At 43.1% G+C, this 26,368-nt stretch overlaps 2 protein-coding genes across 2 annotated transcripts in view; one reads left to right on the forward strand and one right to left on the reverse strand.

The window, feature by feature from the left end:
* LIMS2 (LIM zinc finger domain containing 2) overlaps positions 1–5,602 on the forward strand; it is a 40,260-nt gene extending 34,658 nt beyond the window's left edge. The window contains exon 10 of the mRNA XM_041414536.1: positions 5,467–5,602. The gene's annotated coding sequence lies outside the window, so the exon portion shown is untranslated. The remainder of the gene's footprint in view (positions 1–5,466) is intronic.
* On the reverse strand, positions 372–20,464 carry MYO7B (myosin VIIB). The gene is given in 21 exon segments (XM_041414526.1): positions 372–2,105; positions 2,932–3,051; positions 3,762–3,845; positions 4,487–4,603; positions 5,450–5,635; positions 6,092–6,198; positions 7,274–7,361; positions 8,244–8,357; positions 8,489–8,594; positions 11,118–11,273; positions 13,148–13,301; positions 13,774–13,931; positions 14,470–14,597; positions 15,375–15,556; positions 16,231–16,400; positions 17,130–17,256; positions 17,351–17,468; positions 18,073–18,240; positions 18,647–18,874; positions 19,280–19,453; positions 20,339–20,464. Coding segments are annotated over 21 exon segments (2,895 nt in total). The 3' UTR covers positions 372–2,021.
* Between the last annotated feature and the right edge of the window lie 5,904 nt (positions 20,465–26,368).

A 26,368-nucleotide genomic window follows, 5' to 3' on the forward strand; every position in this document is an offset into this window, starting at 1 on the left:
ATTAGATGAGCAAAGAATTGGCAGCTCCCTGCCTTGGTTCAGGCCTTGATGGGTTCTGCACCATGTAGAGCTCTCACTTTATCACACATTATTTGAGCTGTCTAATCAAAGCACATGATTGTAGATTAAATGCTGTAATACTGTGCCTTTGTATGTTCTTGTATTAAAGTTAACTGTAATACATTTTAAATCTTTACACAAAAAAAAAGAAAAAAATGGTATATAGTGTACAGTTAATACCATATTTTCAGTGCTTAGCCAGAGACTTACCCACTCCAAGGAACTCTGGGACTGCTGAAACCTGAGGCACTGTTGTGGTGAATTCATGTTTTGGACCTGTGCTGCTTCTGTGGTGATGTGTTGGCTGATGAGGATGTGCAGAAAGGGGTGTCACCCTTTTCGTGGCTGTGTTGTACAAGTTGTGTTGTGTAGGTAATGAGCAGATGGGATACTGTGATCATTTCCAGGATATAATGGATATTGGGTTGATTTTGGATCTGGAGCAAACACTCAGTTCAAAAAAGACATTGTGGTTGATTTTCTGCATCTTTATTTAAAAACCAGAAACAATACAGTTTGGCTGCAAGATTTCTCTTTATACAGGTGAAGTGTTGAACATTTCTCACAGCTAGTTAGTTAGATCAGACACTGGGTGACAAAACCACTGGGTAATTAGACTCCAGCATTTCCATTGCCAGCAATGGACATTACAGCAGGAGCATCTAACTGCTTGCAAAAAGATCAGCTATTCTGACAGGTGTGGCACTCACTTAGATGCACAAAGAGAGTGGGCTCTTCCCTGCCACCCATATACAAAACTGCCACCAGCGTTTGAATTTTGCACACACATGTCTGAGGGAACAAGAGAACCATTGTGCATCCATTGGCAAAGTTGAGAGATCAGGCAGAGCTGCTTTTCCAGCACTGCCAGATTGTGTCTCAAGGAACTTGGTGTGAATGCTTTAAGACATGTTCATGTTTCACTGGGAGTGAGGGAGGAGTACTTGATCTGAGGGGGAAGCAGCTAAGCTTGCTCCCACCATAGTTTGTGTCTGCTTTACACACTCAGAGCACACTCTGGTTCCTGTGGCACCAAAGCTGTGTTTCTACAAAGCTCTTAGGAATGAACAAGTGCTGAATCAAATCTTACCACTCAAGCTGTCTGCTAAACAGGAAGCAGAAAAGATCAGGACAAATTAAAGCTATTATTCTTGTCTTGTGAGGGAATGTCTGCATAACTCCAAACAGAACATTTTTGTGGAGCAGAAAAGTCTCTTTTCAACAGACCTCTGTTAGACTGAGTTCTTAAATTCCAATTTGCACTGAATAGCTCATCTATATCTTGAAATAGGAGCAACTAAAAGTGATGGGCCCAAACCCCAGACTCATTTCAGAGCTTACTAGATACTGCACAGTAGAAAGCAGTTGTTGGTTTCCAAGAGCATTATAACATGTGGAAGAAAGAAGACTAATTTAAGCAATGCTCTGGTAAGTCAGGGGACAGCATCTTAACCTTTCAAACTGTCCAGTTATGTACTACTAAAGGGCATTTCTCCACTCTTAAAATTGCCAGAGGAGGAAAAAAATTACCTTTGTTTGCAAAGACTCATGAAGTTTGTGCATTTGGTAAGAGCGTGTACAATAAAGGGGCATTTTCTTTCCAAAAGGAAGACAGCTCTTCATGTGTGTCTGTCTCTGAATGGAGGAGATTGAGGCTATTAGAAGGGGCCCTCACAGGGTTTTCCCACTCCCACAGAACATTAAAGTCCATCTAAACTTTCTGTAAATCCAGTATCTGAATGGAATTCTTATACTACATCTAAGATAGAAGTGTTACAGATATTTGAAAGCACATGCTCACTTGAGTTTCTCTTGCTGTAGTGTTTCAGCAACTCAGTTCACTCAGTGTGTGATCAGAAGATCGATCAACAAGATTCATATTTTTTAAATGGCATTTCTTCTGGGATATGAAGTTACAGGGAGTTTGGCACAAGTACAGGTGATGGGCTCTATTTCCACTTTCAGCCTGGGAGGTTCTTTTGCTTGTTTACAGCATTCATGAGCAGGCGTACGTAGGATGTTAACAGGTCATCCATTTTGTAACCCTGTCAGGGAAGAAAACAGTCTTAAAACTCTCAGGGAGCTCCAGAAGCAAAAATAACTATCATTTCCTCCCTTGTTTATCATCTTCTCAGGTTCTTCCTTACATGAACATCTTTTCTTCCACGACCTGTTTTAGTTATAATTTATCCATTCTTTCCTCTGCTTTTCATAGATTTCCAAGACTTTACAGACCATAGCTCTGCTGTCTCTTTGGTACTCACTCTGCAGCTTGACTTGTACTTAAGATTCTTGTATTTAAGAATCTGAGCTTTTCTGTCAGAGTATTTAGCCTTTAAATATCTGTTATCTTTCCAAACCTACCTTTAAATATTAATACAGTGATGCTTCTCTGAGACTGTGAATAGTCTGAAGCTATTAGTTACCTATTTTAACTAATTGTTAAAAAGATGGTGCAACTCCCTGGAAAATATGAAGTCTTACAAGGCTGGCATTACTACATAACTGGAGGCAGACATGTAAGACAAAAAGTTTCTATGTAGCTTTGCAGTCTTCTCAAATGGTAGAATTTTGATGTATGGGAAGAATTTGGGAAATTACTATGTTTCCTTGTGTCCTGTGTCATGCATCTTTGCATAGATAGCATTATATATGAACTGAACCAGTTCTAAATGGCAGTTTATTGACACAGCAGTGAATGCTTTTGGTATTTGTGGTATAATTGGTATAATTATTGTATATATGATACAATTATTTTGGTATAATGCTGCACTGGTATTTATCTGTTTTCACACCATCTTTTTTAGCAATCAGGGTTGGAAAGGAAAAATTAGGATATTGTTGTGTCTTAATTGGCAAAACTCTTCTTACCAGAGACGTCTCACATAAGAGCCTGGTTCCTCGTACCAGGTTCCCTATGGTCATGTGAAAATATGTGCTCCCACTGCTCCAGTTGGAGATCTTATTGAAGGGGTAAACTACTAAAATATCCTGTAAGGGGAAACAAAGTGATCTGTAGAACATTTCTCAAATGAAAATAGTCTGTTACATAAGAAAACCTGTAGAGCCAGAGAATTCTTGTTCTTTCCCTCTTCGTTTATAAAAATCATGGATCAAAGTGTTTCTTGCATCCAGATTATTGGTATATTGTATTTTCCCCAAACAGGTAAATCTTAATCACACACAAGACTCCCTTTCATTATATATTGATCTTTGCCTTAGCACACTGCCATTAGATTTACAATCATCTAAACCTATCTTTTAATTTGTCTGGTCATTGAAAGCAAATAGTGATACTCCCTTTTCCTGAGACCTTGGTAAGACCAGACTGTTTGGGTTAGACTGCAGCTAAACATGGCCATTCAGCCTGGTCTCTTAGATAGCTGGGGCTTCCTGCAAAGCATTTTTTGAAGCAGGTTCCTGGGTGCACTGCCCATCCATCTTCCTGATCTTACACTTTGCCAGGTCTACCATGACTCCCATGTCTTTTTTCAGAGATGCTCTATCCTATTCCTTTCCAGAGTAGAAACTGCAAAGAAGTTATTTGAGACAGTAACATTTCCTTCAGTTTCACACAGAAAAAATTATTAGAGAGCCTCTATCTTCTCCTGTCATTCCTGAGCAAGGTCCTATCACTGTCCCTAAATTAGCAGGGTCTGTTCAATCCTTCCTTAGATGGACTTGTGAGAAGCAGCTGTTACCTTTGTCTTCTGATGTATCAGTGAGACTCCTTGCTTGTTGATTGCAATCAGTACAATCTCTGGGAAATTGGGCTCCGAGGCTTGCTTTAAATGAGTAACACAGCAAGAAAAGCAGAAAATTGAGAAATTATCTCTATCAGGGGCCTAGTGACCATTGACAGTGTCCAGTCATTCTTGTTCTCTTTCCCAAATGAACACAAACATTTTGGCCATATACTGATGACTTGAGCAAATGCTACATTACAGCAGAACCAGGTCCATTATTTACTATGCTGATAACAGCCTTAATGATTGATTGCAAACCATTTAAGAGCCTAGTGAGGAGAAATTAAAGGTAACACATGGAAATTATTCTTGTGATATCCCCTCTAGAATGAGAGGATGTGTACTGTTCTGCTCTGAGGGAAGAGTCACCAAAGAGATAAGATTTGGCAGCATTTTCTTGTGGAGAGCAATGACAGGACAATTTAGCCCCCTGCAGCTACTACACAATTGTAGTAGAGGTATTATAACTAGAGCAACAACATTGCCAGCAAAAAACAAGCATAGTTTAGAATGGATAAAGAATCCATCTCCCAACTTGGAAGGAACTGAGTTTTCCTCTACAGATTACAGGAATTCATCTTTATAATATATTTTTACTTTCAGATATGGGATTATAGTCAGTCTGTATCCCTTGGTACTGATCTACTACCAAATCCACTCACACAGGCCTTCAAACCTACCTTCACCTCAAAAAAGGCTGATCCAAATGTTGGCCACCGGTGTATCATTTTCAAGAAAGCAATCTTGGCCTCATCCACAGTTTTTCCTTCATGTTTACTATATGCTGCAATAATGCTCTGTTTAGGAAAAGAGAATACAAAGCCAGCTGAGCTGGAGACGAGCAGGTTTCCAATGCCTGCCTTTAGCACTAAAGACAGCATCAGCTCATCACCACTGTCAGGTTTTTTGCCCCAGCAGCAGAAAACTGAAAATTAAAACAGCTGCTATGCCGTGGGGCAAGGTGAAGCCAGAACCCTCCAGTGTTCCTTACTCTTCTGCTGGGTGAAGGAAGCCCAGCAGCCTGAGGAAATGACTTCAGGGCAGAGGGGCAACGTGAGATAAAACTCAGGAAGGCAGTGTTCAACACCCACAGACACAAATTACATCTTTGCCTGAAAAATGGAGGGTGAATTTTCCCTTTGTATTTGAAAGAATGTCCTGTGTTTTTCTCAGCAGACTAAGTGGTAAGTACCTGCTGAAACCTCCTTGCCCTTTTTGTGGATAAAAGAGCTTTTTGCTGTAAGTAGCATGGACATGGTGCAAGGAGATTGATTTGCTAGCAAGAAATACTTATGAGACATCTTAATTTTCTATTTCTGTCCAATATCCTCAACTTCCCAGTCCCATCACTGGCTCTCCTATCTCTAACTCTTTTTCTGGGTGCTAGAAATAGATTAGTATCTCCAAGAAAGATAAGCAATCCAGGCCTGCAGATAACTTGCAGAATTTTTATAGAGTATGTAAATCTGGATTGTAAGAGGTAAATCCTCTTGCTATCCTGCTGGCAAATCCAGCAATACCCAATACCAGCCCCCCAGGGTACTTTCAAAGACCATCAGATCAAAAATGTAGTGTGGCTCAGTGTGTTTTCTCTACTAAAGCTCTGTAAATGTAATATGCCTAATGAAAGCTGATGTTCTTACCTTCTTCCATTCATCAGGTGTCACTGCTCGGAGCAGATTGTCTGGCACCAGCTCCTTCAGGATTTTGGGGATGGCTGCCAGCTGCGTGCGGTCGTTGTTGAAGCGTGCTTTGTAAATCAGCCCTGCCAGCTGCACAGCTTCATCCTTGGAGCACTTGTGGTAGCCTCTGAGGTACTTTGGCAGCTCCTGGAAGAGACCAGCTCTGAATCCAGACAGAATGGGCTAAAGCAAACACTGACTTAAACATTCTAAATGTGTGAGGTCAGGATGCAAGTCTTGCCAAACGCATTCCAAGGACATCCTAAGAACTTCTAGCTCCTTCTGAAGGTTCTCTGGATGATCTTTAAAGGTCCTTTCCAACCTGAAACTTTCTGTGATTCTCTGATTTATGGAGCAAGACAAGCAATTCCACAGTACAATGAGGTAAAGGAGCTGTACTCTTAACATGTTCAGTATTGCTAAGCTGTGAACCCTGTGAGAAATCTGTTCTGAGGCTGAGCTGTGCCCCCTCTGGAGGAGGTATTCTTCTGGAGGCTCTATAATGCAGGCTTTCAAGAGGGAGACAGTAATACTCCTACAGACTTAATTTCTTACAAGAAATTCAGGTAACACATGATAGCTCTTCTTTAGGGAGCTGCTTACCTGGTGGTAATGGAAAATGGTATCAGCTTTCAGATCCTTGCCAGGAGTGACATTCAGCCACAGCTTTCTCATGAAGTACACCTCATAGGCCACAGACAGAGCAGCCCCTAAGGAGATCAGATCTTGTTAGTGTTCTCTGTGTTACTGATAGTCCTACAGTTTTTAAATGGCTTGTGAATTTCTTCAGAAAAGTAATTATAGTTTTAATAGTAACAAACAAAATTGCTAACAAAACAACACAAAAAGCCATTTTAAATTGCAAAAGAAATTATCCGTTTTCAGGTCCTGGACACTGCTAATACAATGATCAGATGGAGTAGAAGTTGAGGGACTACCATTGAGTGTTATTGGTGCTCATGACAGTTGCCTGCTGGTGTGCAGTACACCCAAATTCTGTTAATCAGTTGCAAATACATCTCCTGATGGCTGTGCTTCTACAAATGAGTTGTGATTTATTGCACCCGCATCTTTATACTGTGATTTTCAGAGCTCCTAGCAGCTACATCAGCTGAGGGAAGAGAAGTTAGAAGGTCTTAGATACATAGCCAGAGCTTCAGGGAGTTGAACCTCAGCTGTCCTGAAATATGCAAAGGTGAGGACAAATTGATATAGAGTTTGATATTGATTTCAAAATGTATATTATGGGTGGGAGGGGAGGAGGGGGGATGCTAAGTGGAAGGAATTGCTGTTGTTATTATTATTTCATTGTTTTATTCTAACAAAATGGTTTCTTGACAATATAACATGTTTGGGTATCACCAGGTAATAACCTGGTTAAAAAGTTTCTAACAACTCAAAAAATGTGAGTGACACTCTGTAAAGAACCTATTTGCATGTGTTGGCTGATTCTTAGTACTTGAGGATCGACCTATCTAACTTACATGTATCCAGCTGTGTGTTTTGGATACAACAGGGCAGAAAAATCTTCTGTACCAATTTAAAATTTCTGGAGAGATCCCCCCCAGAAATGTTCAGGTGTTTTTGATAGCCGGTGCTTGGCTGCATCAGGTCACTGGATCTTGCTGCTGGTGCAGACATTAACAATGTATGTACAAACAAAAAAGATACAAGACTCTGCTAAACACTTCCCAAGATGGAGTGAATCCTACTGGATGGATCAGCTGCTTTTCAATTCAACACAACACCTCATGCAGCTTCTTGTCATGCTGGTATTCTCCTTACCATCTTTTCCTGGCTTGTTCCTTCTGTTCCAGTCTGTCACCTGCCTTAGTGAGTCAAAGAAGTAGTCTGCTTCATTCTGACTGATCACCTGCAGAGGCCAAGGATGAGGAGACAAAGGAGGGGTTAGCACATCATATAAAATACTGCCTGTGCCACATACCCAAATATAAGGCTGAATTTTCTTTCCCTGTCAACAGTGAGAGGGCAGAGTTACAGCAGGAAGGAAGTAGAAAAATAGGAGGAGAAAGGCCCAATTTACTTATATTTCATATGGGGATCTTTGTTGCATCTTCTGTTGCTTTTTGCTTTCCAGGTTGCTTATTGAAATCAAGGTGAAGATGCCTACCTAATTCCCAGTCTTCCTCTCTTTGTAAAGTGTTGTTGCGTACTGGGTTTCTCTTTTCAGGAAGGCAGCACACCAGAAACTCCCTGTGCTAGGGCTCAGTGCTGCTTTTGCCTTAATCGCGGTTTCAGAGACAAGGGACCTCTCAGTGAGACAGCCAGCCCAAGATTCAGCTCAGGCAAGGCAGGCTCCCAGCAAACCAGAGAGTGATTAACTGGTGCTGGTTGCCCCTGCTTTCCCTAATCCTAGTGGGCACTGTACACGTGCAGCACATCTGGGCAAATCTGAGTGAAAAAGGGTTGAATCCAGCCGTATGCATCCATCCTAGCAGCTGCTGGAAAGCCTGCATCTCTGCTTTTAGTGCCACCTGGATACTGACAGAATGATAGAACCTCTGCATCTCCATCCAGCCCCTCCAAGAGACTGAAAGTAATTGTCAGGTGCTAAAGGTTCAAGTTAAGGTTGTATCCCCTCAGTAGGACAGAAGCATTAATCACCTGCTCTGCTCCTTGGCTTCGTATGGTTGTTTAGGTGGCCTGGTAAATAAATACATACTACCTGGTAAAAAATACATATTAAGAGAGGAGAGGCAGCCTGGCTACCCTGCCAGAGTCAAGAAGCAGTTACCTTGTCTGCAATCTTCACAAAGAGGCTGAAACCTTCCCAGGAGTGCAGCTGCAATTTGGAAGCAATGTTCTGACACAGAGTCTGGATTTTGGTGTTTGTTCCCACATCAAATGTCTATGAGAGAACAAGACTCTTGTTACACAGAGGGCAGGAAGAAATAAGAATATTGAATGTCTTCGCACATGCTCCTGGATGAGCATGTCATGGCTGGAATAATGGTCAAGGCTGGGAAAACAAGTGCTCACCAGTTCTGTTTCGTTGGGGAAGCAAATCTTATGTGAGATCTTAGTGTTGTTCTGTAAGATGGCCTCAACCTCCACAGGATGAGGGGCCCACTTCCTGCAGCCACTCCTGGAAAATGCCACCACCATCATAAGAGACACCAGTTTAATCACTGAGGAAATGAACAACAGTATTCCAGCCAAACAGCAGGCACCCTCCAAAATGCCAGTACTCTGTGATGGGGCAGGCTCCAATGGACCTCCACCCCCGTGCAAATTCAGTGTATTAACAGCAAGAAACTGAGGGTCTTATTAGCATGTAAAGTGAAAGTCTGTTCTGCTCTGCAAGGAGGTTGCATGAAGAAGGCACCTTCCTAGCCAGCACCATTGCCTCTTCTATGGATTCAGCAGCATTTTTCCTTACTGATGTGAATATGATGGCTACAAGGAGAAATACATTTTACTTAATTCCTGCATCAGCAAAAAGATAAGTATTTGGATACTTTTTGATACTTGGAGCCCAAGTATCAAAAAGATCTGGAGGGCGCTTGAAAGCATTTTATAGGAGAGTTGGAGTGCAATCACTGCCTTAGGAGGTGCTTAAACTGTACAAACCCAGTTCTTTGAAATTAGACCTTAGAGCAGAACTGCCTTTTACAGCAAAGGAACTGGCTCTGAAGTCTCAGTCATGCAAAAACCTTGACATAGTTAAAGTTAGAACATACCTAGCAAATTACCTCCTGGGGCTGGTAAGTTCCTATCCTCAGTGGCACAGAGCAGGCTGTTCAGGTATTTTGAACACCATAGCTTATGGGCCTCTCACATGGGGTCTGTCTCTCAGGAGAAGGTTAATCTGGATCCAAGCTTTAATTGTGTGGATTTGAAAACTAATTGTTTTTCCATTCAATAAAGGATCATTTCCATTTGGAGAAGGAAAACTTGACTGTGACCAAGCTGAACAATATGTGCTTTGTACTGTGCAGGCACTGTACAAAGTGTGGACCTGCCCTACTCAGTCACCTGTTCATGACCTGGCATCAGAGGGAGGCCCTGGGAGCTCAAGGAATTGCAGCAGTTTTTGGCATAGGGCTACCCACCTCTCCATGCAGCCTGAGCTAGGAATTCACTGCCAAAGTGAGATCTGCTTAACACTCATCAGGGTGATTCCCTGGCCAGGATTCTGGGGGTGAAGCTGTAAAGTGGTTTATGGCAGATAAGGTGTGTACCCAAGGGCTCAGTTGGGTTCCCCTGTGTGTATTTAGGTCAATCCTTTGAGCTGCCTGCTCTACCCTGTCCAAAGAGACCAGGTTACTTACAGGGAGAAGTTGGACTAGATGATTGTTGAAGATCCCTTCCAGCTGAAATAGTTTATTCTATTCTATCCTAAGCAGATGCAAGTTTAATCTTAGGAAAAGAACCACTCTTAGAAGACAAGATTTGTCTTTGTTCACTTCCCATCCCCCAGGCTTCAGACCTGGGACAGTTTAGCAAATGAAATGCTCCTTCCAAGCAGCCCATTCTGCTTTCCCCTCCCTATTTGCTCCCTGTAAAGAAGCTCTGTACAGCTCAACAGGGCATGAATAGCACATGATATAGGGAGGCAGGAATTTTTAAGTCTTCTCCATAGAAATAAACAATGAATAGCATTCCTTGCCATGCATTTTTCAGACACTTCAAAAGCGAGTTCAGTGTGTGGTGACATTTCCCCAGCAGTGCCAAACCCCATCCACTGCAAGGGGGATATCCACTGTGTTAGTGTTCCCCTAGAGCCTGACCCGTGGGGCTCACAGACCAAACACGTGGCCCAGCCTGAGGGAAAGGGAAAAATGCAGGAGCTGGAAGGAGAAATCATTGGGCAGATTCTTTACTGATGAGGTCTGTGGCAGGCAAGTGGTAAATCACAACACCATCAAAAGGGAGAAGGCTGGAGTCAACCTCGATGCCAAAGCTTTGTTCTCAGAGGAGCAAGCTGAGTTATTCCAGTGCTTGGAGGAATCTAGGGAAATCTTTTCCCTACAGTTCAGTTGATCCTTCCTGAAATCCTGTTAGCCCTTCCCCTCTCTCTGGTTGTGTCATGTCCCTTAGAACGACAACTCATTTGGAAGCTCAAGAAGCATTTTTTTGGTGGTCTTGTTGCTTCAGCCTGGGCTGAACACTCCTGCCAAGTGGATGGAGAAGTGCCTTGCTGTGACCAGCCTGGTAGAAGTCAGGACTTTGTTCATTTTGGTTTTTTCAAAGAATAGGAGTTGCTTGTACTGATCCTTTCAACAAGGACATGCTGTCTCAACAAAGAAAAGTAAGGTCAGGTTATCATCAGTGACATCATTCCAAGCTGCATGCCCTTTAGGATGTTTGAAATACCCAGCTCTGGGAGTCAAGTGATTATATGTGGGGATGAACTTTTTAAAATGCTGTTTAAAAAAAAAAATTAAAATGTTTTTTCTGAAAGAAAAAAGTGAAACTGTGACATAGACCTCTCTTCAATGGTTCAAAGTCCATAAAGAAAGTTAAAAATAACGATCACTTAAAAAAAACCCCAAGATGTAAAGAGAAAAAGGAAAGTGACAGTCACACTGTTTTAGCCCATGTGTTTTTTGGGACCTGATTATTGCTATTGGAACACTTTGAGCTGGTTATACGCCAGATTATTTACCTCATTACCGTCTGAATCCTCCGACGGCACTCTGGGGCCAGTGTTTCTTTCTGGCGTGTCTCTATGAACTTCTGGGCGTGTTTGAGCAGTGACTTGCTGGGTGGGAAGAGGCCAGTGCAGAGCCAGAGGAGCTGCCAGCCCTTGGTCTCGCTGTACCTGAGAACACAAAGCCAACAGTTCTGCTACAGACACATATAATTCTGTTCGACCACACACCAGCTACAGGGAAGAGAAATACTCTCCCATTGTGGTCCCATTGTGCAGAGAGCTGCAAATCAACAGAGCCTTCACCCAGGCTCTGGCATTCATTTGCTGTGCAACAACCACAGCCTGTATGTGAAGACATTGCAAAGTTCTGCATGAGAAATACTCATGACAGATGCAGATCTCATGGATAAACATAAATTCCAGTTTAGCAGACATCTTAGCAGCAGTGACCCTGGTACCATCCTCTTGGAAAGCCACTGCTGATTTGGTGTTCGAGCTCATATGTATTCAGATCCTAGTTTCTTAGTGGATGAATTCACCTGCCCTCTGCACTGGCCAGCTTTGCTCAGGGCATGAACACTTTGTATGCACTGGCTTCCCCTTACATGTACTCCTGTTCTGAAAAATGAACATGCTGGTAGCATTATGTAGTGAGGTAGATGCAGTTCTTAAATGTTTCAGATCAAGCTGGTACTACCTTTCAGGTGGAAATCCAGTTCTTCCAGCCTCTGCATTTGTGAAATCTGCCAGTTGAAGCTCTTCTGGCACCTTGCCCTCACCATTAAGAAGGGCTCTGCAGCCATGAGGTGGTCAGTCATTCTACCTCTAAGCCAGGAGCAGAACACACTTCAGCTGTGTCCAAGGATTGCTCTGAAATGCTCACTGGTGTGAAGTGGTTTTGGTTGGGAAAGTCAGCATGTCTGACTCTGAAAGGGCATCAGACTTCACTGAATAAAGAGGTTCTGGTTTCTTTATTCCCACTTGCTGTTCTAATTTTGCAGATGAAGACAGACTATTTTAATCTCATTTATACTCTATAGAGTGGTGTTTGTGTCTATGTGAGAGCAGGACATGGTCCACAACACAGCAGCCTGGGAAGGATGAAAGATTTGTTGCTCTGGCTGTTCTAATGAAAGTGTATGCAAATAGCCAGCTTTCAAGCATTGTTTTTTCCACATCAGTGATCCCACTCACATTGGTGGAATACATCAGGCATGGCACTGGCACCATGGTTACAGACTATGCATCAAATAGCCTGTAAGATTCACTGCCTGCAAGGGAATTTACTATTCAACAGTGACACACATGATGAAAATTCCACTACGTGCAATACTTGTGGAACAGAAGAAAGAAAATAAATAAACAAACAGAATGCATCCAGAAATGGACAAACAATTTTGTTAATAATTAATATTATTTTAAGCTGCTTTTTGCAATTCAGTTTCCCTGGAAGTAGATAAAATTATCATTTTGTGAGTGGGGAAGAAAACACCAGTCTGTTTCAGAGACTTTCTTGTGGGCAGGTGCCTCTGTAACCAATCTGTTCTGCAAGACAGTTTTGTAACCTAATTAATAAAACTACTCAAAAGTATTTATTCACTGGTGGTAAAAGTCCAGTGTGAACTATGTTTTTGTGAGAGGGGAATGCTGCCATTGGGAAATTTAAATGGAGAGTTGCCAGGGCAGTCACTGAAGGGATGCAAGGACTATGCAGTGCCATGTTTCCCCTACAGACTGCTTGGGGAGCAGGAGTGCCTCAGTGACACCTTGCCTGCCTCACACCACAAGGAGATGAGCATGGAATGCTGATGGGAGCAAAGCAGCAGCTCAGGGGAGATGATTGATGGTGCTCTCTGGCCTCTCCCTGCCAGGGTCCTGAGCACTCCACAAAGGTAAGCAAAAGGGAGAAGGGAAGCTGTTACTCCAACATTTGTTTATCCTTCTCCCTGCCCCCACTGCATCACAAATGCAGCAAGGGTTCCTGATGCATGCACTTGAGGCCTGGCTCTGCAGGAGCCGGGTGTTTGCACCCAGGTAAATACCTGTTTCTGTTGTCAGTCAGTTGCTTCATAATCTGACAGTAAATCTCATCTCGCAGGACCTCCTCCTGGATAGCTGGCACAAATATCTGGTCAGTGACTTCCACGGAGGAGTGTGCCTGTTTTGAGGGGTAGTCCCCCATGAATTTCATGATGGGTGAACGTGCTGCTAAGGAGAAAAGCAGAAAATTTGGAAGGCAAATGGGAAGTTTCATTGGATCCTAACATTTTAGTGACTTTGTTGATGTCTAAGTGGCTAATACTGGGAGGAAGGTCTGGAGCATGTTCCCTGTCTGTCCCTTACCCTCTTTCCCTTTGCAGCAGCTGCTGCTTGGCTGTGATTTGTACTGTGCTAGCAGCTGCATTCTCTGGGCATATGCAGTAAATCTCTCTCACTCCTAAAGCCATGTTATTAGTTTAGTGAGCCATCAGTAGCTGTGGAGTACTGGGAGGAAATTAGAACATTTCCCTATAGACAAGGGAAATAGATTTGATCCACTCCATCTTTATGCGAATGTATCCCTTGTAAGGTGGCTGAGATATCTCAGTAGAAGTAATTTCATGATTTCATCGACCTAGCTAACTCTTCCTTCCCCTTTAGATGCCAAAAGAGAGGAGAGAAAGGATATCAATGAAGGCCTGACAGGCCAAATCCCGAAGATCAGGGTCTGTGCATGCTCTCTTCAGCAATGGCTGTTTCAGAGGCTCCTTGGAATGTGCCCACAGTTGACTATGCCCACGGGATTTCTGGAGAACAGCTTTGCTGATGGATTCCTTCTCAGGAGTCCTGAATGAAGACAGGGGTAAGCAACACAAAATTACTGGATCAGTATTGCTATGAACAAAGGAGGTCATTATCATAAAGTCGTATCTCTAGATCTGTTCTTTCACAAGATAGTGATCTCAGATCTCCTTTGATTCTGCAGATCAACAAGAGCAGGGAGATGTAGTTTCCTGTATATCCAGAAGATAGGAGACTTGCAAAAATAAAAAAAAGAGGGGTTTTTAGAAAACTAATTTTCCCTTTACTTTCTGAAGCCTGAGGTGTTGTATATCCTCACTAGTGGGTAAGTGCTGAAGAAAGAGTGAGAAGTAAGAATAGAGCCTGCTGGAAGAAGCCAGCCCAGTCAGTTCTCCCCTTCGCATTTCTGCAGACTTAAGATACAATAGGCCATGGGCCAGAATCTCTGTATCCAAAGTCACAATTACAGGGAACAAAAAGAAGAAACACAATCAGAAGTTGGAGATGCCATTACATAATAGGCTTTAAGGATTACTGATCAACAAGACCTTTTCTAGGGCATACTCTACACAGAGAGCTTCACCTGAAGTGTTCGTAGGAGAACTCCTCCAGGGTGTAAGGCTTCACCTTGATATCCTCTTCCTCAGGTTCCTCCATGAAGGAGTTCTGTGAAGCTGTCCTCCTCTGGTCTGGAGACATCATCAGCAAACTCTGGAACAACACAGCCACACAGAGATGCCACATGGAGACAGGTGTCTGCATGTACTGTCAGGGATTACTCAGCAGGTAGCCCTGTGTGCTGCCCGAGACCTCCTGTCTCAAAAGCAGCATCTCCAGAGACTCAATGAGCTGGGAACAGCTGACTCAAAGAAGCAATTTATACAGACATAACAGTAGTGGACATTAAAATGTATGTGATTATCCAAAGCACAACACATGTTTTACAATGCATCTGTTTCTCTCTAGTGTGTTTTGCCACCAGTTTTTCTGCTTTTTATCTGTTAGCACAGGGTCCAAAATACTGAATCCTCATAACTAAAGACAAAACTTACTAGCAGAGTCATTAATGAGAAACCTTGGCTCCCTAAAAGACCATATTCTCTTTAAGTTACCTGATGCACTCAGAGGTTCTCTTGAGGCATTATGTGATTACCACTCAAGTCCAGAGTGAATGCAGGAAAATTAAACTGCACACCCATACCCCTTAATTGCTACCAGTTGCAGGCACTGAAATCTCCCATGGTGAATAGAATGGATTTTGGGGGTTTTTAAAGGCATTGCCTTTGTGCAGCTGCAGTCTTCTCCTTAAAGTCTGGGCTAGACTTAGCTTTGTTTTCAGAGAGGACAGAATTAAATGCTTTGTTTCAATGGGAGGTATAGAACTTGTCTAACTTTGGAGGGACAATTATCTTCCAGTTATAAATTGAAGCATATTAACATTTTTATCTTCTTCCAGTCTTTTCACATGGAATGCTTAGCTTTCCTTACCAGCACTTGACTAGAGGGTTTTGTGAGGGAAGGAATGATGTAGATGTCTTCCAAAAATACATTCCCTGTTTTGCCTGTCCTTTCATTCTGGGCACAGATCCAGCCAGAGTCTGCATCCAGCCTTTTGTCTTCGGTGAAGATTAGCAAGTCTCCCTTCTTGAAGGACAGGATGCCAGGATCTTCTGGAAAACAGAATAAGGGGGTACTGTTCAGGCTTGACAGTCTGAGAAAATGCAAAGGGATTGCAATGTGAAAGACAAGGAAATTGTATTTTGAAGGCCTGAATTCAGTTAGCAGTAGAAAGTGATTTGTGTAAATATGGCTAATTTTCCAGTAACACTTCAAAGAAATCACTTCTGTTTCCTCTGACACCCTGACTTTGATCCACTGAGGGCAATGACAGAACTCAGTTTGATTCACATGAAGGCTGACTTTGTGTCTAGACTGGCAGCAAAGCATGGAAAGGAACTCGGTAGTTGTAAGGAGTTGAAGTTAATGTTTACATTTTAAACGTGCATGTCTGTTTGAGCTACATCTATTCTACAGGAAATTCCAGTTTACTGCTTCTGTGAAATTCTTCTGCAAAGTGTTTCCAGAGAGCCCTACTATAACCAAACTGAGTCCCTGGACACTATATCATCTAAACAAAATACATAAAGAAGGAAAAGGGGAAGGAAAGGTTATTTGTGTGCAAAGCTACTGAATTCCATTGCTTGGCATTGCTGTGCTGATGCAACCCCCTGGAGCAAAAGGACTCTTGATGAAGTTCTCCCTCTCCTCTTTGAGTACGTTCAAACAAGTGCTGTGGATTCTCTCATGATTTCTTCCACACCCTGTATAAAAGTTTGAGACTTACCCTGGGATTTTTTCTCCTGCATTGCCACAGCAAATTGTGATCTTTTCTTCAGTCCTTCCAGGAACATCACCACCAGTTCAGCAATGACAATGCTGTTTACAGATGTCAGGACAAACTCCTCAGCACGAAGTGTGATAAGAGTGCAGCTCTGTCCAAATGATTTCACTGCCCTATGTATTATTGAACAATTTGTTACCAGAGCATCTGAAGAACTTACAGACCCATCTGTAAACACAGCCAAGGCACCCACATCTCCTTGCAGATAACTCCCTTACAGTGAATATTGGTAGTTCCTAATTTTACTTCCCACGAGCTGGCAGGTATGAAGGACTGAAGTGGTTCAGCTTTGCTCTGGATTCCACCGTGTTTTGTACAAAAGTGCTTTCATATAGAAAAAAAAAACCACCCTTCTTTTGGAGTAACTCAACAACTAATTAAATCTCTGGCAGTCCTCACAGGGGGCTTTTTTGTGTATGTAAGACCCTTTTCTCAGAGTGACCTGATGCAAGGATGTGTGCCATGAGCAAGCAGTAGTTAACAGCTTTTCTCAGTGATCCTCTTCTGGTCCATGACACCCAAGAAATATGTGATCTTCCAGCATGCACAACAGACAGTGGCTTAACTGTGTCAGTTATTTGGGCCATTCTTGTCTTAATGCCTGCCTGTGCTTCCTTACACCTTTCTGACGAACAGGATCACTTTACACCAGCTGGAAGGATCCAGTCCTCTCAGTATTTCCTTTACAGGGTGCTCAGTTTTCCCTTTCTGTTTCCCGGACCTAGACTAAACCACCTTTCCAGGCACAGATCAAATCACCTAAGGAGGTGGCAGAGAAGGTACACCCTTTCTGAGAATGGAAGAGATGCCGTCTTCAGATCATGTCTTTCTGGAGCCCTCACCTGTTGGTGTGGATGCCAGTTATCTCTGGAAAGGTCAGCTCAAGGAGCCGCTTTTCTGACTCATCCAAGAAGCAGATGCCTTTCCAATTTATAGCAATAATGAAGTGGTTCTTAGGCAAGCTGGGTCCTGAACATACAGAAAAAAAATCCTTATCAATGCTATACAAGTCTTCTTCTATTCATCTTTTATCTGTCCTCTACTCTCAGGCTCCAGGTATTACCTGAAAACTTAGTGACTTCAAAGAATCTGGAAAAAAGCAAAGGCCACTGAAAGCGAGCAAAATCTACAAGTTGCTCCTTCACAGTCTGAGAGGAGAGATGGTCCTGTGTGTATGGGGCCTGCAGGAAAAAAACACACACAAGGTTTTCTCAGTAAAATCTGGTTTGCATGATCTGCAGACAATAAAGAACAAGCCCAATCCCAGAGATCCCAACAATCCTCTGCTGTTACTGGGGTCAAGGGAACTTGGAGAAAGTAAATCAGGAATGGTCTCCAGGGACCCACATGCAGCTAACCATGCCCACAGGTATCTGGATTCCAAATTTCCCTCAAATCCTCACTGACCTATCTGAGCTATTCAAAGTCTAACACACCTTGGATGCCGTGGAATAATTCAGGTAATCCTGAATCCTTCTTTCCAGATCAAAACCAGTACTTCATTGCATGCCCATCCTGACTAGGTCATCAGATGGAAAATAGAGCCTTAAAAGCGACTCTATTCAGAGATTTAAATGTACATTTTTATTCATCCCTCTTGCTCTTCATATGGAATTGTGAGTGGAAAGGTTTTCTGCTCCCCCAGACCTATTGAGCTATTTGGAATCTACAAACTGAGCTGGTTTTCCTTCTTCCCCTACAGACTATTAATAAATAAAAATGGTGAAAGAAGCAGAAGCTGGTGCTTGAGAGTGGTTACCCAGCAGTGCCTGACAAACCTCTTACCTTAGCATGTGCATAGGTTACAAGGCTCACCCACTTTTCCAGGGGCTTGGACTTCAGCTGTTTTACTGGAATACAGTCATGGAGCACCTTCTGCACAAGTTCATTGTGGATGGTATCTCCAAATTGGATATAACAATATTTTGCACCTATCTCCACCAAATCTTCTTCCTGAAACAATTAATCCATTAAAAGAGGCCTAGAAGGATGTTAAAATGGCATTTAGGAATGGGGTTTTCTCAGTTTTTGTCTGGATAACTTAACAGTCACGCAGCATGAGGAGGGATGAACTTCACAAAATCATAACATCAGAGAGATTATTAGCAAAGATATTTTAAAGTACGACCCAATTTGCCCCTTTGGACATGCCTCCAAGCTCCCACATTGAAGGGAAGGAAAAAGTATTAATTAGAATTGGCAGTGTGACAGCTGGTACAATGACCTGGACACAGGGATTGTTCATTAAGAAGGGAAGGGTTGTTCACATCCACTACAAACTCAGTTCATATTCCTGCTTTTTAATGTGGGAAGCATTAATATAGTTTTGTCTCTTTAGGAGGATGAATCAGGAGATCACCTTCTCACAGCGGTACTCTCCAAAGCGAACACCCCGGATGACTTGGTGGTAGATGAGATCAGTGCCGACAGGATCCTCCCGGGAGTTGTGCCAGGGGGTGAAGATCTCCTTGCGGAAGTAGAGGCGCCAGGGCGCGTGGCGCTCGTGCGTGCCCCGCTCCTTCACCAGCTGCTCGCACTGGGAGATGGCATCCAGGACGTGGTCCCGGCCCCCGCCCAGCGACCAGACCTGCCGCAAAGGGACACTGCGTTTACCGGCATGCCTGGCCCGGGTCTGCCCAAAGGACCACAAACACAAGGCTCCTGCTCTCCTGACGGGAAGAAAAACTCCAGAAAGGTAAGCAGATGAGTATGGAAGTTGTATGTGGTAAGTGGATGTATTTTTACTAGTCAGCTACGTGGCATAGGAAACCTTACAGGGCTGCAGCAAGAACTGCCGAGTGATGAGCCAAGAGAAAGGCAGAATAGGATTATCAGGCTTGAGATCCAGCTGGGATTCAGAACTGATTTAGTTTCACTGCAGGACTGGGTTGAGGGTGTTCCAGAATTCAGGAGTCCTCATTTGAGACTGGGTGGGCAGCAGCAACTCCACAGACAAAGAAGGGAGCTTCCATTCTATTTTTCTAAACTTTACCTTATCAAACACAGCAATGTAGAGCGAAAACCCAAAGACATCCTTCAGTTTGGTTTTATCTGCTATGAACTGACAGATCTCTTTGGCAGTGGAAGCAGAGTCTGCAGGGACAGTGATGCTTTGGCCATTCATCAGGGTGACATTAAACATAATGGGTTTCTTCTGCTTTGTTGCCTGGAAGTCAGAGTTAAATGAGAGAAAAAAATTATGGACAAACCTTACTTTCTTCTGAAGAATGAAGTAAGCTTTTAGATCTAAGAGCAACACACCCTGTACAACCTGGTCCACAATCTTTAAGTGAATCACCAACACCCACACAGTTTCTTCAAAGTATGGTGAGTCGTAAATATAAATTACATCCCTGGAGTAGCACTGGACTCAAGTTTTCTCCTCCTCACAGCTCAGTAGAGCTGATAATCACATAACAGTGCCAACTGATAGACTTTTCATGAGCCACATTTGTCCTGATGACTTTTGGGAACAGCCTTACATGCATCAGTGGAGACATGGCCTGCAGCAAGCACACTGCCCAGGAAGATGTGTGTTAAACAATAGGGTCCCTGAGATTTAGGGAGGAACTGAACTGAGGTCTTTACTTGAAAGGTATGGGGGGCATGATTTTTAGTTACTAGGATGACATTTAAAGGAAGTGGAGGACAATATAGCACCATCATACTCCCTTCTTCCTTTTATTTTAAAAGCATAAGCTTTGCTCAGTTCTTTCCAAAAGTGATAGTAAGAGCTTTCCTCTGGAGGTTGTTTCTGGCCTGTGGTTCCTGAGTGGATGGAGGTACCACCTGCAAATCATCTGCTGCTGCTTACATATTCTTCTGCATTTAGGGTAACTGAATAGCCAGAAGAGGTGTATCCAAGCAACTGCCCAGACCAAGGTGGCTGGTCTTCAATCCCCTTGTGCAATTGATTTCCATTATTTGATTTAGGAATGTCTGCTATTACAGGTTAGTGAATGCAGTATAACTACAAAGTAAGTAGTATACTTACAAAAACTAGTACAAAATGCCCCAGATCAATATAATTAAGCCAAAAGAGAGTTGCTACCTGAAGTTCCAGCCAGCTGGGAGGTTCAGTCCGGGCCCCATTGCTGTAGGTGCGTCTCAGACGCTCAGCACAGTATGGAGCATAGCCCGTGGGCCCGTGGTGGATGAAATTCAACAGGTACTACATGCACAGAGCAGGAGAAGGAGTTAGAATACATTAATCCTCAGAAAACATTAAAAACCTTCTGCAACTGATAAACTAGATTTCAGTAACCCATTAGCTTTCAGTTCACCAGAAAGTAGTAAAGATTAGGGTTGGAATTAATGTGTTTTAAAAGGAGGCTTGAGATACTTAGTTTTCACTCATTCTTCAGACCTTTCAGTCCAAAGGGAGAGAAGATTTGTGTCAGTCTATGCACCATGTTTAACTACTTGAGTAGTGGAGACTTTATTCTTATGGTTAGGTTAGAGCAAGAGTTAGTGTTTTCAACCCGAAGTCTTATGGCATGCCATATGAATGGAAGAGTTGGGAAGAGGGCTAATGGCAGATTAGGTCTAATGATGATTGATACTTTTAGTTCCACCAAGTTCTCTGGCAATATTAACTGAAGTCCATGATTAAGATGGGACATTTGAAGAGATGAATGGGGACAAACTGAGCTTTTGGAGTCTATATGGCTCTTGGATGACACGGACTTGTATTTACGTGTCTGTATTTAGTGCAAGCATGCCTCATACACCTGGTTATTTTAATGATTAAAAATATTCCTAGAGGTAGGGTATGGTCATGTCTTTCATGAATTCTGCATGCTTCCAAGAATTTGGATGAAGACTGATGTCAAAATATGCCTGTGGCTTGTGACTGGTTTGTTCCAGGTAGTGTCCATTTAGCAGCATTTATGATTAGATTGATTATTTGAACTGGGGCGTTGGTAAAGCAAGGCTGAAGTTTCATGAACGTCCATGGATCCTGTTTGCCTCTCAGATCTAAGAGGAAGCCTGATGTCAAGTTGGAGCTACAGGTTGAGTTTTTATCCTGTGGTGAAGTGGATTTATCATCCATTTTAACTTGGAAATTAATAAATAATATAAAATTGCAAGTATCTATTGGACTTTTTAGAGCTTAGAGATGTAGGGTAAGGACTGATAAAACTTAGGGCTGTGATTTTGTACTGGCCTTCTGAATATATTTAATCACAAGGGTTGTAACTGGAGACATCTTTGGTTGTCTTTGGCTGGAAAGACAAAATTGGGAAGGTTAAAATTTGCCAGATCCCTTGCAGATTATAGATCTAAAATGAGAGCTGTGATCAACAACAGAATCCAGACTGTATGATGTGTAATGAAAAAAAATTAAATGTGAATGCAGCAATAATTTATTTAAATTCCCAGATAAGCATATGAGATGAGAAAGTTTATGCTGAAACCACAGCACCAGCTACTCTGGAAGCCAAACATTTTATGTGGCTGTCAGCATCAAAACATCAAAATACACAAGACACCAGCTCAGCTGAGGTGTGTGAGCTGCTGTAGTAGGAAGGGTTAAGCAGTGTACCTTCACAAACGTGTCTGAAGGAGGAAAGCAGCCAAGGCAAAGTGACAGAAGGATCCAGCCACGAGCATAGCTGTTCCTGTTGCTGTTTTCTGTGAGTTGTTTGCAAATCTGGCAATAAATCTCATCTCTGTAACAAAACGTGTGAGAGCAACAGATAATTCACTGTCTAAACTGTCTCTGGCTACAGACTGCAAGCTTGGCAGGATTGCAGCATGATGAGGTAGACCTGAGCTAGGTTCAACCACAACAGCTAAGACAGCACCTGTAAAGCACCTCAGGAAATAGCTTTGTTATAGAAAAGGCTCCAGGCATGCTTAGAGCCTTTTGCCACCCCTTCTTACTCAGGTGCAATTCCCATGCTGAATTAACTTCTGAGAGAAGCAGGGGGCTGTGCAGGAAAAACAACTGCTGGGTCATCCAGCTGTGAAATGGCATTGCTGTCCAAGAGTCTAGATGTGTAACTTGCTCTGAGCTCTCTACAGCATGTGGGATGTAGCTCATGGCTCTTGTCTGTCTGCTTGTAGGTGGATTTGGGGATAAGGATGGGGTACACCCTGCTTAGGTGTAGATCTATGTATTTATATATTTACATATTTATATATTTTATTTATATTTATATACAAACTTGGAGTGTATCTTATACAGAAATGGAGAAAGGAGCGCTTCAGAGTAAGCTTCTGAAAATGCAAGTTATCTGCAGCAAGGACCTAAGGGAAACAGATGTAAAAATCTGCACACAAATAAAACTGTTATTAAACTGTCTTTTTTAGACTCTTGGAACACACATTTGTCAAATCTGATGTGAGAGGGCATAAATTGGATGAGTTTTCTGTTCCCTCATAGGACATTTGATGAAACACAAACCAAGGTATAGGTACTTAGCCTATGATATATGGATTGAATGCAATTTTTGCCAGCAGAGAATCTTCTTTAGGGGGTGTCTTGACTGAAACAAAGTGACTGTGAAGAGAGGAATGCAGCCCATGACTGAGGTCAAGGCACAGCCTGTATCCGTGGGCTTTGTTACAGAAAAGTGCTTAGGATAAAAAAGGAGAGGATTCATGAGGTCAGCTCAGAATCAACAAGCTTCTGCTGTATTCTCACACCATGCTTGGCTCAAGGTCCAGCCTCACACTGCTTGTGGTCAGGGTTTCTCCTTAGTGTCTGATACTCTCAGCAGTCCACACCTTTGACCATCTCCGATGCGGGGACATTGCTTGAGTGCTCAAAAAGAGGCTATTGGGAAACCTTTCATCCACCTACTACGCATTAACTCCGTATTTCTTACTCTTCTTGAGTGACTCCTCCCTCATTCTAGGGCAGTGCTCCACCTTCAAGTGTAATTGACTTACAGCCCTGAGCTCTGCCCCTTTCCATACCTGTGGGATATTCAGAAAACCATACATGGAGGCAGCTGGCCTAAACTGCAACAGGAAAATACCAGAAAAGGCAGTAAGGGAGTCATTCTCCAGGACTGTGGAAAAAGGATGCTGGATTTCCTTGATGCAATGGCACCTGGCCCTAGGAAGAGGGTACAAATTTCCTACCTGATGGCAGGACGCAGAATTGCATTGCCAATAATGAAGTGTACTTTTTCTAGGTTGGACATAGGTCTCTGAGAGATCGAGATGTCCTCTTGGAAAGCCTCTTCTCCACTTCGTAGCTGCTCTGTCACCTGAAAGAAACAGAGTAGAACCCCAGAGTTCTCTAGAAATCTTCCCTCTTAGCAGGAATCTCTCCCATATATGAGAGACATTCCTTCTCTGTCTTACTGGCTAAAACTCTTCCTGCTCAGTGCAGGAGAACCAGGCCATATTCCCCCCTTCCCTCTAAAGATAACTCATTAAATGTGTTGTTACAGTACTATCCCTGGCTAGGAGAACTTGCTTGTACTGTCCTGTACAGCCCTAAGCACATGGTTCTCAGTCTGCTCAGGCCTCTGGGCAAGCTGTTTTGTAATGCCAACAATTCTCAGTAATAAATTTCTCCTTGTGTTCTCTGCCAGAGAACAGATGATATTAGTGCACAAGGGGATCACATCCAAAGAACACTGCACCAGGTATCCCACAAAGGGCTGCCCTGGCTTGGCAGGGAAACAAGTTCTCAGCTGGACATTGCTCACATAATATCTATCAGAAGGTGAAGACAGAGTTTCAGGCAAGAAGAAAGGGATACAATTTATTTCCACCTCTTACCTTCCCTGTCAGCTTGGATGACCGTTTCAGTTTCAGGGATGAAATCCCCTTAGAAATCTTGTTATCCCTTCTGCCTTCTCTCTGCAACACACATTACCATTATAGGAAATCAGGTGAATGCACAGCAAGAATGATTCATTAAGGACAGAAAGATGCTCAAGTGAAGGTGTTTTTATTTTTTCCTCTCCTGCCAGAAAGAGCTGAGTGTCCTGCCAGGACTTTTGCACTTGTGGCATTTCAAGTACAGTAGCATGAAAGAGTTCCTTTGCTTTTCTCACTCTTGGTAGAACAGCACAGAAACCAAGGAAAGCAAATAAAAACACAAATATAGCCTGCTTGTCTCACCATATTTGGGCTGTCATTCCTCAACTGGACCTGGTTTTTCCTGCCAAGTGTGTCATATATCTGTGTCATCACGGAGCTGCTCTTGGTGGTGGCACTCTTGGCAAACATTGCTGGCTCTGGCAGGTCCCCCATGAACCTCAGGATGATCACCCACACAGCTAGAGAAGCCTATAGTAAAAGAAAGCACAGTCAGACAATGCCAACAGGACCAATGGCTCCATGTCATTTCTTCCTGTTAAGATTAAGAGCATTTTCTTCCTTTACCTTTATTGGAGGCCTGGCCCTCCCCCTTCTGTCCTATCTCACAAACCAGCAACCCTAACAAGAGCAGAGACATGGATAAGCTCTCATGCTTCTTCTCTCCAGTCCATTTTTGTCCCCAAAGGTTGTCTGGAGAAGTCAAAACACACCCCTGAGTTCCCTCTTTGGGCAAGAACAAAGGTGACCAGAGATCCTCCACTGGGCAGGTGTTTGTGTGAAGTGCCTGCCAGCAAATAGCCAAAAAATGCTGATGGGAACTGCTGCTTTCAATGCTATGGCTCAGGACTATCTCCTTGGCTCTGCAGTCTCTGGTTCCTAGGGCTGTGCCAGAGCCACGACCCAAGGATGATAAGACCTGTAAAGCCAGGGCTGTGGAGAGAGCAGGTTCAACATGAACAACAAGGAGCAAGATACCAGCACATTGTCCTTGTCATCATGGTAGAGTAGTGGGTGCCGCAGCTGTCTCCGGATATGGGTATGTGTGGAAGACCCCTGGAAATAAGTAGCTGCAAACTTGGGGAAGGTGTACTCTTCCAAACCATGTGCTTCCTCTTCTAGCTCCACACTCATGGGAACCATGTCCAGGTCCACTTCCTCCAGCTTGCTAGGCTTTGTTTCCAAGTCCTGTGCAGAACATGAGGAAGAAGCATATTTTCTTTTACTGAACTCTGATATGCTTATGTTTAGTTTGTTTTTTTTTTTTTTCCCTTGGCCACAGATCTTCCAGAATTTGCCTTTCCAGCTAATCCCAAAGCCATTTACAGTTGCTACCAACAGATCATTTAGACACAGAACTTGTCCTTCTGAGATGCATCCATTCCACATGGTCTTCCTGTCTTGGTCCTCAGCAAGAATATTGCTGATGGAAAATCCAGGTGTTACTGTTCACATCCTGTACTTATCCATACTATTCTTTTCTGCCCACCTCTTCCTACAAACTTCCAATCTCTCCAGCTATCAGGACAAGTATATCACGAATGTTGCCTTCTAGAATATGGTATAACTTGGGTCATGAACTTTCAGCTTGTTTCAGGCAGAAAATCACTGAGAGCACTGTTAGCAGAGCATGAGGTTGATGCCAAAATGCAGAGGGTGGTACTGTTTGGCTGGGCGAAAGAAACAAATGCAAAGTTTGAAGCTATATAGTCGCTAAACTGCATGTGAGCAAAAACTTTTGGGAACTCACCTCTGCAAGAGATGCCTTACTGACTGGATGACTAATTTGGAGGATTCTTTTACTGTGCAGAAGTTCACTAAACAGAACTGACCACTGATGGAATTCCAACAATCAGTGGGCTTACACATGGGATAAGCATGACCCATTACCAGTCTGCAGCTCTGTACCTCAAAACCCAGAGGAGCTTGTCCTTCTTGGCCTCCAATCATAGAAGGTAAAAACCCAAAAATTTTGTCCACCATTTCTTGGTCGCTGATAACATCATGATTTGTTGGTTTATTGGCAAGCACATTCCTCCTTTGTCTTGCTTCTGCCTCCTCTCTGTCCTGAGTTGGCAGGTGTTCCTTCAAACACAGAAATAGACATGACTTGATCATGAACATCATTCTGCTAGAGTGAAGAGGTATGAAGATGAAACACTTTTACAAAGGTGTGCGACTGTGAGGTCCAGCTCTGCCAGTGCAGTGTTGAAACAGGAAGTCAAATGTTGCTTTGTGACTGCCAAGCAGTCACAAAGTCCTGGCCCATGAGCAGCAGGGCTCTGCTCTTACAGCTGTC

This window comes from Onychostruthus taczanowskii, unplaced genomic scaffold (genome assembly GCF_017590055.1).
Source record: "Onychostruthus taczanowskii isolate IOZ18803 unplaced genomic scaffold, ASM1759005v1 scaffold45, whole genome shotgun sequence".
Taxonomy (NCBI): domain Eukaryota; kingdom Metazoa; phylum Chordata; class Aves; order Passeriformes; family Passeridae; genus Onychostruthus; species Onychostruthus taczanowskii.